The following is a 15,792-nucleotide window of genomic DNA, read 5'->3' on the forward strand; positions in this document are numbered from 1 at the left end:
TTGTGAAAAACTACTGTTTTCGATGGAAGCTGGCGAATTATTATTAGTAATAGTAGTAGCAGTAGCAGTAGTGTTAGCTGCAATAGTAATAGTATTTATTTTATATGATTTACAAGCGAGTATTTCTACCTCAGAATATACTAATTTATCGTTGTAACTTTTCTGTGCTGAAGGAATATATATAAACATTTATGCGTACGCTCTCTCTCTCTCTCTCTCTCTCTCTCTCTCTCTCTCTCTCTCTCTCTCTCCAAACCTGTCAGATACATTGTTTCATTGTAGTCCTCTGACAAAAAATGTGGTTGCAAAAGCACTTGATTCGTTCCAGTAGGAATATTTCTCTCTCTCTCTCTCTCTCTCTCTCTCTCTCTCTCTCTCTCTCTCTCTCTCCCAAGGCTGACTGCTAGATACATTGTTTCATTGTAATTCTCAGACAAAAAAATGTGGTTGCAAAAGTACTCTCTCTCTATCTCTCTCCCCAAGGCTGATTGTCAGATACATTGTTTCATTGTAATTCTCAAACAAAAAAATGTGGTTGCGAGAGTACTTGATTCGTTCCAGTAGAAATCTCTCTCTCTCTCTCTCTCTCTCTCTCTCTCTCTCTCTCTCTCTCCAAACCTGTCAGATACGTTGTTTCATTGTAATTCTCTAACAAATAAAAAAATGTGGTAGCAAGACAACTTGATTCGTTCCAGTAAGAATATTTCTCTCTCTCTCTCTCTCTCTCTCTCTCTCTCTCTCTCTCTCTCTCTCTCCATTAGCCAGAGCCTTTCTTTTTTTTTTTACCAATCTGCAGAGGGCAAAAGGGTGGACTGCATGCTTTAATTTTTTTGTCTTTTCTTACGAAACAGGTTTTTACCCTGTCATAAACCTTTGGAGGAATTTGACGCAATTTCTGAACTTGCATAGTAGCGTAGCCCAGAAGAACATAGAGAGAGAGAGAGAGAGAGAGAGAGAGAGAGAGAGAGAGAGAGAGAGAGAGAGAGAGTTAGTATTACGGTCTAACTATCAGTGATTTCAGTAGATCTTTGATAGACTGATTTACAATACTCGACAATCACTTTACACATGTGTATAAGTGAAAATTTATATATATATATATATATATATATTTATATATATATATATATATATATATATATATATATATATAAATATATATTCATAACGAGGCAGATTTAGCACTTTTATTTAAAAAAGTTCAAAATCACGCAAAAGCAACGGAAAAATAAATTCAATTTAATCCAAAGAAATACATTAAAATAAAGTTGAATATTAAGAAAGCAGTCAAATTCAGGACATAAGAAAAATCTATTAAATATATAGAACTGAGAACAAGTTAAGAGTAGCCGAAGTGACTGGGTATGACTCTTCAAGACCTTCTTAAACGTGGGCATGTTAGGGCATATATGTCTTTGGGCAGATCATACGCACGAAATTCGATAGGTGTTTGTTGGAATGAATATGATGAATTATACCAGGGCATAACTTTGACATTGAATATGTAAGGGCATACGATAGGGGCATATATATCTAAGCACAAGTATGCCCGGGGTATGATACTGGAGGATTGGGGAGGGTTGGGGGTGGGCATGGGAGCGGGAAGACGCGTTTATACCCGGGTATAACTGTTGGCGTCGCCTCTGCTCCAGCTGCTAGGTCACCTACTTGGCACATACCATGTTCTTCGAGAGGTTAGGTAGCATTTGAAGTTCCTTCTTCCTCCTCCTCCTCCTCCTCTCCTCCTCCTCCTACGTTTAACCTCGACCACTGTAGAGTCACACAGGCGCTGGTCCACGCGTCTGGCGATAAGTAGAACTCCAGGTGCTGGCTAAGAACGTGGTCGGTTTTACCGCCAGACTATCTGTTCCGTTAGCCACGGACTTCGTGTATGACCTGTTTATACTTACATACATACATACATACATATATATATAATATATATATATATAGATATATATATATATATATATATGTAGGTATATATATATTAATATATATCAATATAATATTCTTAAACTGCTTTTCATTTTAAATTCGTTGTACTATTCTTAGCGGATTTTCAAAATGATTTTTTAAACAAAAATCTATCATCAAAAATAAATGTACACACACACACGCACTTATATATAGTGTGTAAGCATATATATCTTTAATGACAGATTTATGTTTCAAAAACCATTTTAAAAATCCGCTAAAGTATTACAATTAATTTAAAATAAAGAACAGTTTAAGAAATAATTTAATTTGAAAACAATATTTTCGGGAGTTTTGACATCTTTTTGATGAATATAGTCGCTGCAGTATTCATCTATTCGCTTCTGAAACTTGGATGAATTTGACGGTGTAATGTGCGAATGTGTTTTTTGTTTGTATTTGTGTATGTGTGTATGGGAGGTTCGACTATCTGTCTTGATGATGGTTCAAGTTCCTAATATTATAATATGTTAACGGAATTTGATGGCTTAATTGTTTATGGGTATAGGTAATACACCTCTCTCTCTCTCTCTCTCTCTCTCTCTCTCTCTCTCTCTCTCTCTCTCTCTCTCTCTCGTTTACAGAATAGTGCTTCATTGTTGAGTACGGAGGACGGGAGATGCGAGGTAGACTTATAGATATATCAAATCTTCGAGTGAGACCATAGCCATGGAGAATTTCATGTGATTAAAGAAATGATGTCAGGATTATGTGTGTGTATATATATAACTGTGGTGGAGAGAGAGAGAGAGAGAGAGAGAGAGAGAGAGAGAGAGAGAGAGAGAGAGAGAGATCCTCTCCATCACCACCACCCCGACCAGATGTTTTTGTCGGCATCGACGACACCATCGCACAGAAAAATACGGAATATCCGGGTCAGTTCCTCATTCGCACCTCGTATACACCTGGTTTTTTAATGGGACCCCCAGTGCAGGTGATCCAGTTCCTTCTTCTGAGGTCCAAGGGGACGCGGAAGGAGTCGACCTTAGGTTTTTTGAAGGGAGGGAGGGGAGAGGGTTAGGAAGGGGGCCGCTTGGATGATGAGAATTGTGAAGATGGTAGAGCGATTGCTAATTGATTGTGATTGGTTTCGTATTTTCTGTACTTATCTTTGTGATCTTCTCGTGTTATTGTCGTTATCTTTATCTGACATATTTCTTTGCGTTTATTTGCTAGACACTGATATATGTATATATATATATATATATATATATATATATATATATATATATATGACTGGTAAAAATGTTCTGTTACAACAGAATCCCATCTAATAAAAGGAGCCATAAGAACGCCAAAATATAGAAAGTAAGTACTATATTTCAGAGACTACTGTCTCTCTCTTCCCGTAGGTAGGTAGGTATATATGTGTATATATGTATATATATGTATATATATGTATATATATATATATATATATATATATATATGTGTGTGTGTGTGTGTGTGTGTGTGTGTGTGTGTGTGTATCAGTTGTCAAAATACGAAAAATATACGCACAGACTCAATTACTCGTGCAAGAACCCTTCGCTAAATATACATCCAGACTATAATTTCCAGCCAATTTACCTGTAAATGTCCATTTAAAAAGGGCAGTGGTTTTAGGCCACCTGTTGCTGCTTCCCAAATTCAGCAGCATATGGTTCCGGCCTCATCTCTCTCCTAAGCGTATCCGAGAGAGAGAGAGAGAGAGAGAGTTATCTTAGAAGATTGACACCAACCAGGAAATAGTTTTAGAACAGGAAATGCTTTCAATATGTCTGTATACCTGGAATGAAGCAGACTGAAAACCAGGAAAATTTTGAAACGAGAGAGAGAGAGAGAGAGAGAGAGAGAGAGAGAGAGAGAGAGAGAGAGAGAGAGAGAGAGAATATCAAGACGATTACGAAATGGCTAACATAAATGTACAAGTGTGTGTACGTTATTTTTAAAACCAATATTCCCTTCTATTCTGTATCTATGAAATAAACATAATCAGTCTTGCATTTTATAATTGAATCATTGAAACTGATATCTTAATAATTAATCTTATTATTTATAGTAGGAGGAACAATGGCCCTAGTAACAGCAGCGTCGTCAGTCGTTTCATTGCATTTAAGGCACGTTCAAGACGGCGCAAGCAGAAATAGAAAGCGTCTTTCTCTCTCTTTCAACTCTACTCAGGCGTTCGAAAGCTATTAAGCCGGAATCAGTTTGCGTGTTATTCATAGCTGGGCTGTTTTTTTTTTTTCTTTTTTTTTGCTTTCTCGAGAGAAAATAGCCATCGTTCCTCTCTCTCTCTCTCTCTCTCTCTCTCTCTCTCTCTCTCTGGGAAAACGACCAAAAAGCTGTTGATGGGGGCGCGTTCAGTTGCTTCACCGAAAACCGTACGGGAGGAAACGGATGCGTTCTTTGTGGGTGAAAGTGTATGTGTGTGTGTGTCTCTCTCTGTTTCTGTGCATGATTCCAGGATCCATGGATGTGACGGCATGCGGAAAGATGTTAATTATTCTCTCTCTCTCTCTCTCTCTCTCTCTCTCTCTCTCTCTCTCTCTCTCTCTCTCTCAATAGATATATATATATATATATATATATATATCTATATATCTATATATATATATATATATATATATATATATATATATATATAGATATATATATATATATATATATATATATATGTATATATCTATATATATATATATATATATATATATATATATATATATATATATATATATGTATGTTTGAAAGTGGACTTTTGTGATGCACTAATAATTTACTCATAGACCAATGAGGTGCGTTTATACAGATCCCAATGAGAGAGAGAGAGAGAGAGAGACGAGAGAGAGAGAGAGAGAGAGAGAGAGAGAGAGAATTTCCTCTATTCACATCCCCAGTGAAATTCTTACTGTGAAAAGAAAGTCTGGTCAAGTGTTTTCTGCTGACAATGACTCACTGGTTTCTCTCTCTCTCTCTCTCTCTCTCTCTCTCTCTCTCTCTCTCTCTCTCTCTCTCCGATAAAGACGCAACATGAAAAGACGCGTAGCAGCAATTGGCAGGTGAAAGCTATTACGGAGAATGAATAATGATGGACTTATAATGTCAGGAAATAATTGATCAGAAAGTGACACAGATTCGCGAGCAATCATTATCATTATTATCATTTGAACGACTGTATAAGCTGACAGACGACGCTTATAGTTATCCCTTATTAGAGAAAATGGTACAATTCACAGAAAACGGGGGGTTGGGGACGTTTTACTCTCTCTCTCTCTCTCTCTCTCTCTCTCTCTCTCTCTCTCTCTGTAGCAGGTCAGTAAATACACAGATTTTGCACAGGGAATTTTTCTTTCATAACGGAGAGATAAACTGCTTCTGTGTACTTTGATATATTGGCTGTATGCATACACAAATATACTGCGTATTCGTAATATACACAATGTCCTCTTAACTTCTCGAAGTCTTTGTGGTTACTACAATTACAAATGTATTGGTGGAAAGTGACCAGTAGAGTCTAAATATACTGTGTATGTACATACATGTGTGTATACATATGTATAGACATTATAGTATATTATGTATTTCTAAATTATATATATATATATATATATATATATATATATATATATATATATATATATATGCATCTCTATAGGTATGTGTAAACACAGATGTATTTCTATAATAATAATAATAATTAATAATAATAATAATAATAATAATAATAATAATAATAATAATAATATGTATTGTTAACAATATGGCAGCATCAGTGGTACATGCCATTCTTTTAACAGAATAATAATAATAATAATAATAATAATAATAATAATAATAATAATAATAATAATAATAATAATAATAATAATAATAATAATAAAGTTGATGAAATTATACCTGTTAAGGTATATTATTATTATTATTATTATTATTATTATTATTATTATTATTATTATTATTATTATTATTATTATTATTACTATTATAGAAATATATGCACGTTGTGTTTACACATACATATAGATATGTATATATACAGAAATTTATAGACTCACACACACACACACACTCATATATATATATATATATATATATATATATATATATATACATAATATAGTATTACTATATATGTGTCTATTATATATATGTAATAATAATAATAATAATAATAATAATAATAATAATAATAATAATAATAATAATAATAATAATAATAATAACGTTGATGAAATTATACCTGTTTAGGTATTATTATTATTATTATTATTATTATTATTATTATTATTATTATTATTATTATTATTATTATCCTAAGTCACGCATCGTCCCTCAACAACCAACTCACTCCCTACCAGGACACATATGTAAACTGTTCCGTCATCCACTTATTTAGAAACTGACATAGTTCCAGGAATTTCGTAACTACGTCACGGACGAATTCCAGTCACTTGTTTTCGATGCGGCTGCTTTCCCTTAATAGCGTCTTAATTACACGTCTTAATTACGGCATCTCAATTACAAAGTCGTGGAAACGATACGTTAATGAGGTCGCATCGGATTAATCTGTGGATAATTACGAGCTGGTTTTTTTTCTGGGGAAATTTATCGATTCGTGGTTGAATTATTCAGAGTATCTCGTTTTTTGTGTTTTTACTTGTTAGGGTGGAGTCAGGGGTATTTAAACACACAGACATACACACGCATAAATATGTATGTCTGTTCGTATGTGTGTTTAAATACCCCTGACTCCACCCTGACAAGTAAAACCACAAAAACGAGATACTCTGGATAATTGACCTAAATACATATATACCAGTTTCATTTTTATAATACTCTTTATCATATATATATATATATATATATATATATTATATATATATATATATATATATATGCGTGTGTGTGTGTGTGTGTGTGTAAATTACGTGGTTATTTAATGCAACTTCCATTCAAATCCAGCTTTTCATCAACCCACCAAAAGTAGCCCAATTCTAAACCGGTCCGTCTTTCCAACAGGTGAAGTTTGGAAGAAGAAGAAGAAGAAAAGGAATCATGATGAGTCGACTGGCCTTCGTAGTAACCGCCTCCCTGTGCCTCGGTCTCCTCCTCTTCACGCCCTCTGCGGAGGCACAGCAAGAAGTACACGCCGTCCAGCAAAATGTAAGAACGGACCTCAGTTTCGTCCTAAATTTTTTTTTTCAGGAGTCTCCAAGGAGTCTTTGGATGATTTTAAAGTGTGGGAAGATGTGAAGTTCCTTGGAGACTTTCAAGTATATTTTTAAAGGATTTGTTAAGAAGGTTTTTTTAGGCAAGGGAATTGCTTGGTACACTCAAGTATCTTTTTTAAGGACTTTTTACGAAGCTTTTAAGGTTGTTTAGGCAAGGGAGTTGCTTGGTACCTTTAAGTTTATTTTAAAAGGATCTTTAAGGAACTTTTAAGGTTATTTAGGCAAAGGAATTGCTTGGTACCTTCAAGTATATTTTTAAAGGATTTTTTAAAGAAGCTTTAAGGTTATTTAGGGAAAGGAATTGCTTGGTACCTTTAAGCACACTTTTAAAGGATTTTTAAGGAAGCTTTTAAGGTTGTTTAGGGAAGGGAATTGCTTGGTACCTTTAAGTATATTTCTAAAAGATTTTTAAGAAAATCTTTTAATGTTTCCAAGGCAGGGAAGCATGAAATGAAAAGTAAGCCTTTACGTATATTTTTTTAAGGTGTTTGAAGGGAATCCTTTAAGGCACCCAGGTGAAGATTGCCACAGAAGTACATTCCTTCATGGGTTTTCGAAGTTTTGTAAACCTTTACTATTTTTGAAAGGAGGGGGTTGCCATTTAACTGATTTTGGGAGGTCCTTTTTAGAGTGACTCATTAGGGAGCTAGTCATCGTATTCCTATGAGTATCTTTCATTAGATGATCCAGATCCAAAGCAGGGGTTCTTAACCTTTTGATGACTCCAGAAGACCCCCAATCAGTTGCCCAATATGGTTCCATAACCCCTTTACTTAAGTCCTATTTGTTGACCAGTATATCTTAATATACATAATTTAATACATACTTAAGGCATGAATAGCTTGGATTAGAACTTACAAGGAAATCAAACGTATTTATAGTTTTATAGAGTTATTTATTTACAAAATGTACCCTTTGGCACATTGACACATTGAAATCAAATATATGCTAATATCCAGAGATCAAGTCCCATACCCCCAGCGTCTGTTTCTCATACCCCGCAAAAAGGTATGGATACCCCTCTGTTAAGAACCCCTGCTCTAAAGAAATCCTAAATTTCTAGACACACTCCCTTTGACTTCAGTTTCAGTCGTCTTCCATTAAATCTTCATACTATTAGCTTAAACGTAGCCACCCTTATAGGTGAAATTAATCTTTTTTACCTTAATTAAATCCTTTTAAATCCCCTCAGCCACAGTCTCAGGGATTCCTGGAGAGGATCATGACGGATTACGTCTACCCAATCCGGGATTACGACTGGAGGGGTATGGTGCGGCGTCTGCTGAACGGCGTCATGGATTACTTGGCCCCAGACGCTAAGGAGCCTAAGGTCGGGGGACCCTACGGCCATCCTGTGAGTACTGCCCTTTGGAGGATCCTTCTGAGAGAGAGAGAGAGAGAGAGAGAGAGAGAGAGAGAGAGACGTTTAGGAAATCTTATTGGAGAGAAAGGAGAAGTTGTGGCTAAGGGGTCCATTTTAGTGAGAGAGAGAGAGAGAGAGAGAGAGAGAGAGAGAGAAGATGAGAGCAGAGGAAGAGAGCGGAGAGAGAGAAGAGAGAGAGAGAGAGAGAGAGAGAGAGAGTACCGTTTAGGAAATCCTATGGAGAGAGAAAGGAAAAATTTTGGCCAAGGGGTCCTTTTTAGAGAGAGAGAGAGAGAGAGAGAGAGAGAGAGAGAGTGAGTGTGTACCGTTTAGGAAATCCTATAGAGAAAAGAGAAGTTCGACTAAGGGGTCTTTTTTTAAGAGAGAGAGAGAGAGAGAGAGAGAGAGAGAGAGAGAGAGAGAGAGAAAGCGTATTATTACTATTAAAACCATCAGTATTATTACTACTATTGTTGTTATCGTTAATTTGCTTATTAATATTACTAATTGTGTCTAATCATAATTGCTATTCGCAGTTGGACCATACAGGTAAAACTGTAAACACATCACAGTGACATCATTCGTAACAGACAATTGAGGACAGTTATTTTAGTATTTATTGGTTTTTAGAAATCAATGTGTTATTCCATTTTCAAATTTTCTTTTTAGTGTGGTCATGCTACCGTAGACTCTGTCATATCTAATTTCCACCTTTTGAATATCAGTTTCTGCTATATCTTTAAGTTATGAAAGCATAAGTTGATACCTATAGGCTCAGACACATGTTTAGAAACACTAGTGTGCACACACACACACACACACGCACACACCACCCAAGATTTTCATAACATGTGACTTGTTATTCATATTTTCCTCAATCTCAGGATATGTGTTGACATTCTTAACCATACACTGATACTGGCATACATTTGACATGAAATGAGCATATTTATATGTGTGTGTGTGTGTGTGTATACATAATACATTCCTACATGTTCTCATAGCATCGACTTTCTGTTGTTGGAATTCCTGAATGAGGATAAAAAGAGCAGACATTAAAAAAAGGTACATGAATTACTTAATCAGATAAGTGAAAGATTTCTAAGAAGAATATTAAATTAGAATATTGTAAGTATTCACGAGCCTCAGTAGTGATTGTCTCGTAGGATCCACAAGAATTCGGAATTGCCAACAATGGAACCGAATTGTCTACCAATCGTCCTTTTGGGAGATCATCTCAGAGCAAAAAAAATCTTTGCTTTTCGTCTCAGCTCTGTTATCGTGTTCATTATTATCTCAGGACTGAGGAATTCTACCCCATACTCCATTTTCTCTTAAAATCTTATGACCTTCCCTTTTTCCAGAGGCAAGTCTGTCGTTTTCATCGAAGGTGGAGCCCCTTTTTCTTTTGCCTGTCCCATCAATTCCATTTTTTCGTACAGGGCTTAGATTAAATCATTGGGGTCCCGTCTCTTTGGTCCTGTTACTCACTTTGTACTTTTCCTAGATTGTGTCTTCGCGATGCCATTGGCAGAGGAATGAGGTCCAAGGTTTCCTCTTGGTTCTTCACAAATAGCAACAGCCCTTCTCCTTAAAATGTCTTGTAAGATACAAAATTCATCCAATTTCCCAATTCACTTCTCCAGAAGAATAGATCCAGTTCCCCAGTGATTTAGATTTTCTGTACTGAAAACTTGAAATTCAGAATGATTTCCGTGAGTCACAATCCTTAACAATACCGTATAGAATCCTTAGTTTACAGAAAACAAGGCCCCCCACCACCCCTGTTGGTCCAAGTTTGGGAGCTAGTTATTTTTGGTAAGCCAAATGCCATTACAAACTTTTGGCTGATTCTGTTAACATAATTTTTGTTCATGAATTCTAGGACTGATTTTAATAGTAAACATAGGCACTGATATTTTCCAGTAAAGCTCTTGAACAGAAAAACATTTTATTCAACACCAACAATGTTTCCACGTACATTCATTTTTTTAATTCATAATTTATGACCAACAAGTCAGTGGATACGTAGGTACTACAACAAAGCTCCACATAGAAATATTCAATTCAACTTTAACAATTAAATTTCTAATGAGCCCCAATGTTATCTATAATCATTAAACACCTGACTAAAAGCTAGCTTTTTAAAGTTAACAAACCTTATAAACCAAAATGTATATTTTTAAAAACTTCTTAAATTAAAAAAGAAAAAACTCCAGGATATTGATAAATACTGGAACTGCTTTACTTGACAGAATTTTCCTTAATCCAAGACTCTCAGATCACATTCCTTCACCAGGGTATTCGTGTGTCTTGACTGTGTACTTAATCGCCCTTTGTGTTTCGTTGTTGGTTTTTCAAGGGGCTATCTAAATAACCTGTGTATTAAACGATAACTCGATCGTCAAAAGCAAATACCAAAGAGGCACTCGTTCGTTGTCTGTTTGTTTACATTTTATCTCACGTACTTGACTGTTCAAACAAAACTCCCCTTGGCCAGAGAAATGACATGAAACCATGATAACACAACTTGTTTGTGACGAGTGCGTTTTAGATAAGTGACCGACTTGTTCGTGACATGTAATGTAGTGGGGCCGCACCCTTCGAGACGACTCCCTTGACTAGACCAAACACCCAAAAGAAAATGATGTTCTCATTCCGAGAAGAAGAACTCGAGAGTATGTTCTGATGTCGCATTGTTTTTTTTTTCTCGACAGGCTCAGGAGCGGACAGGTGCTTTCGTGAGGAGTGTACTCTCCCGAGCCGTCCATTACGTGGAGTCTCTATTGGATTGAAACTCCCCTCCCATAAACAGACTCGTCAGGGGCTTTCTTTCTGTAGCCTAGGCCTCTATGGTATGAGTTCCCCTATATTTAAACAGATATGGTACAGCCTCTACACACACTCACCCATGTATACGCGCAGTGTTGTCATAGGATGTCATTTGTTCCAAGATGGGACAGTGTTTCTATACATGAGCTTGCGTATGCTCAGTTGCTTATAAGACCTGTAAATCAACTTATATACTCTGCCATACTCAGAAAAATTACCCCAGTCTTGAGGGTCCAATGAATAGCACCACTTAAAAGATACAATTAATCTTTCTTCAATTCAGATAGCCACAAAACTCCAAAGTTGTAACGTGAAATGCTTCATTTAAAGATTCATTAAAGTCTGTTGTCAATCACACAGATCATGAGACATCTGGAGATGGCCGCAGAAGCTTTGATCTAGAACCTTTTCTGAGGATGGTAACAGGACAGGACTTTGCATTTGCAGACACAGGGACCTGCAGCGTTTTAACTGATTCTAACATAACCTTTCGCAACTTCCTTCATTGCTACATTGCTCTAAGAGACACTTACTTCAGCTGCATTTCTCAAATGGTAGCTTTCTTCATTCCAATATCATCCATTTTCTTGCTAGTGATGGGCCTGAAACCTCTTGACTATCATCATATGGTTTGTGGAAAACACTTCAGTCTCCTCTGACAGCATGGCACCTTTTGGTAATTGTGAACTTGGTTTCTGGGGTACAAGATTCAACGGCACTGATGTTTCAAAGCTATGGAAATGGAATCACACATGTGAGTTTGGTTGTTGTGTTGTCAAGTGATACTCAAACAATGTTGAATAATGTGTTAGCTGACCTGTCTATACATGAATTGGCACATTCTTTTAGGCTTTCAGAAATCCTATGGTTGCACCTTTAAAAATTTCCAATTAAAATATGCCTGTGGCTGTTAATGTCAGTTGATTTATGAATTCAACACTAACTATATTCTACATTATTCTTCAGAAATATCTTCTGAAGCTATCTATAGCATAAGATTGCCCATAATTAACACTTGGTTTTATTTTTCACATATTTTTCCCATTGTCTGTATTTGTGGGCGTTGCAGACTGACATCCCAAAAGGTGAGGTGAACACTGAAGATAGTAATGGTATTGGTAGGGCTCTTGGGTACTTTGTAAGTGAGTGGGTCTTCCAGAGAGCTAGAAACTTCATGGAAGCCACTGCAAGTCCTGTAGATATGCCAAACGATGTGCCTTTACCCGACGAAAGTTCGGAGAAGTGGATTCCAGTGTTAACACTGAACACCCATGTCAGCCCCTCCGTTGCAGTGTATTCCTGGGTGTACTGGAGTTTTTTTATAGCTTTTACCATCTTCAGCATCCTTGGTGCCATTTTGCCAAGACTGAAGAACCCACCAAAACCAGCTGAAGAGATGAACCCTGACTCAGATGAAATGCCTGAAATGATGACGCAACCAGAAATGAAGGGGACAGAAGAGAGCTATCAAACAAGTACCGATTCAGATTTAATGGGTAGCTACAAAGCAGATGGTTACCAGATGAACATTCCCATGACCCATTTTATGAGCAGTTACAGTCAGATGACTGAAGGCTCTGAAACAGGAGTATCTTACCAGCCAAGCATCTTTTATCTACCACAGGGAAACTACCCGACCAGAACACATTTCCAAGTGACTCAGATTAGATAGATGACACGATGCAAAATATATCCCTAAAGGAACTTCCAAATCACATTGAGCTCATGTGACATGCAACTAAAAGGGTTAACACCTTGTAAGTGTGATCCGTATTACTTTGCATGGTAATGATAAGAGTGCCATCTGCTTGCGTCGTAGAACTTTAGATACCTGAGTGGCATTGTCTCCAAGCTTTCAAGTACTTACCATCTTGGTAGTACCAGTTAATTTGTATTGATGAAGTGTGGTAGTCTTCCTAATCTGTTTGTGTAGCTGTTATTGAGTTCAGAACTCTGTAAATATAAATTGTTTTTGGTGTTGATGGCTTCAAACCCTAAAGATTGTAAATATAACTCCCTTCTGCTACCTGATACAGGCTTGTTAGTTGTATAGCATTCAGTGGTACCTAAATCTGTTGGCATAAATTGTAGATACCTCTAATCTACATGCATTTCTGTGTATATATTTGTTTCAGGCATTCTTCTATGAATTTTGTCTTTGGTTATTTATTTGTTGTTTGTTTTTTTAATTTTTTAATAAAATCTTTAACATATCTGTTGATGCCTTTGCTTTGTGGCATCTCTTAAAATTTTAGCCATCTCTGATTCTTATACCTTCCATTGAGTTTCAGTCTAATTCGTTTGTAGAGGGAAGTCACTCCTAATTCTTTCTTGTCAGTGGGTACCCTTTGCTAAATTGTGAACCTTGCTTCTATCAGAAGCAAAATCATTCTTAATTCAGAATAAAAATAAATTGAAGAAAAGTCATGCTTCAGAGTTTGGTTGGTATTGTATCAGAGGTTGGTTTATTTGAATGAGTGAGAGATGTTGAGTAGGCAAACTTTTTTCATGTGTGAGTGAAGTTGTCTCAGTGTGTGTCTAGGTGATATAATCTGGCATTTCTTTATTGGTTTTCAGCTGTAGTCCTCTTGCAGATACTGTGACTCATGGGGTTTTGGTACCTAACAACTAAACATTTGATGTGTAGATACTTTTAACATTTTACCAGTTCCCTTCAGTTTCTCAAAATTTCCATTGGAGCAATGTACAAATCATAATCGCTTTTACTAACCACTTATTTTTCCTTTCCACGCCCTACCCCTTCTGTATGTGTCTGTGGGATTTGCAGAATGGCACCCAAAGTCCAGAAACTAACAGTCAAGATAGCAAAGATGTGGCCAGGGCTTTTGGGTACTCTTTGGCTGACTGGATCTCTCAACGCACGAGGAGTTTCATAGAAGCTCTTCGCATAAGAGGTGCCTCCGAGAACCAGCCTCTTCATACGGAAGGTCAAAATGGAGAGACGGCGAGAGTTATCTCGCTGAATAGCAACGTCCCTGCCAACACTGCACAGTATTCTCTTTTGTTCTTGTTCATTTTAACCTGCTACAGCCTTTTCAGCACCTTTGGTGCCATTTTGGCAATATACAAGTTCCCGCCTAAGACGGTCGAAGATGTAGTACTTCCTGAATCCATGACAGTGCCGGAGATGTCATACCTCCCTGGAATAGTGGATCCAAAAGAGGGTTACCATATGAGTGCTGGTTCCAACAACATCCAGGTTGTAGATCATACCAGCAGTTACAGTCACATAGGAGACGGCTATGAAGCGAGCAGCCAGTTTGAGCAAAATTTCAATTATCGACCAAAGGGGGATTTATCAGACCAAAAGTAATGTTCAAGTGGACTCAGTTCAGCAGGAGAAATCTAACGCCGGTTCTCAGAGAACCTTCTAGTGCAGCAGGAAACTTAGATGGTAGACCCTCAGTAAGTGTAATGATTAGAGTACCATCTTGTTCTTGTTTTGTAATGTGTTAAATAACATAGTTGACGTTAATTAATAAGTAGTTATTTTAAAATAACTTCCGTGATATTAAAAAAATTAGGTATGGCAGTACATTTTTATACATATTTTTCATAGTATTTGTACCTTAAGTGAACCTGTAAATCGCTGTAGTGTATAAGTTGTTCAAGTGTGTGTAGTTCTTTATAGGCTTTCTGCCCCTGTTGTTTTTGTTATATATATATATATTTATTAGTTATTTATTTGTCATAATTGTTAATATATTTATAAGCATTTTGATAATAAATTGCACGTAAAACTTGCTGGCGTTGTGACTGCTTCTCCTACCCTGTTGCAATTGTAAGTAGCTCTGAGAAGTAGAGTTTTGAAGAAATCTAGACAGCTTGAATTATCTTAGAGAGCACCAGTTCTACAAATAAGTCAATACGTATTTGTATGGTATTATTTGTGTATGATTTTGTAGCAAGTAGACTTAACAGTGTTTGTGAGAACATTCGCACAGACTGGATAGTGTGATTGAAATTTAACAAAATCATCAGAGTAGTCCATTGGAAAAATAGCATGGTAGAAAAATGCAAGGTCACCATGCTATCACCTGTAGAACGTGCGTTGTATGACATCTCCTATCTAACTTAGAGACAAAATAGGACATAAGTTAGTTGGTCCTCTTCCACAGTGCCTAGTCTAATTACAGTGTGGGGAAGATAGTCATATCAGTCCTTGAGAACTTAATAAATGAAGTGTTGCTTCTCAGCTATGAATGAGCATACAGGCGTTCTAACACCCAAGTGCAACAAATGGGTCATATGTTAAGCTGCGTATCAATTACATATTCAAATTAGGTTTTCTTCAGGCCCTGGAAGACCTGGAAGTCAATAGTTTTGGTTAAGCATCTATGAAAAGGTAGACCAGTTAGATACTCAGGTTGGTTAAACATCTATATG

The 15,792-nt window shown here is 36.5% G+C and overlaps 1 protein-coding gene across 1 annotated transcript in view; it reads left to right on the forward strand.

Annotated features, from left to right (window-relative positions):
- The window catches only part of LOC135203746 (uncharacterized), a 24,293-nt gene extending 9,144 nt beyond the window's left edge, over positions 1-15,149 (forward strand). Inside the window, exons 2-4 of the mRNA XM_064233686.1 lie at positions 6,979-7,122; positions 8,383-8,544; positions 11,271-15,149. Of these exons, the coding sequence (XP_064089756.1) occupies positions 7,015-7,122; positions 8,383-8,544; positions 11,271-11,348 (348 nt within the window). The 5' untranslated portion in view covers positions 6,979-7,014 and the 3' untranslated portion in view covers positions 11,349-15,149. The remainder of the gene's footprint in view (positions 1-6,978; positions 7,123-8,382; positions 8,545-11,270) is intronic.
- Positions 15,150-15,792: the final 643 nt, after the last annotated feature.

The sequence above is a fragment of the Macrobrachium nipponense genome, chromosome 36 (genome assembly GCF_015104395.2).
Source record: "Macrobrachium nipponense isolate FS-2020 chromosome 36, ASM1510439v2, whole genome shotgun sequence".
In the NCBI taxonomy this organism is placed as follows: Eukaryota; Metazoa; Arthropoda; class Malacostraca; order Decapoda; family Palaemonidae; genus Macrobrachium; species Macrobrachium nipponense.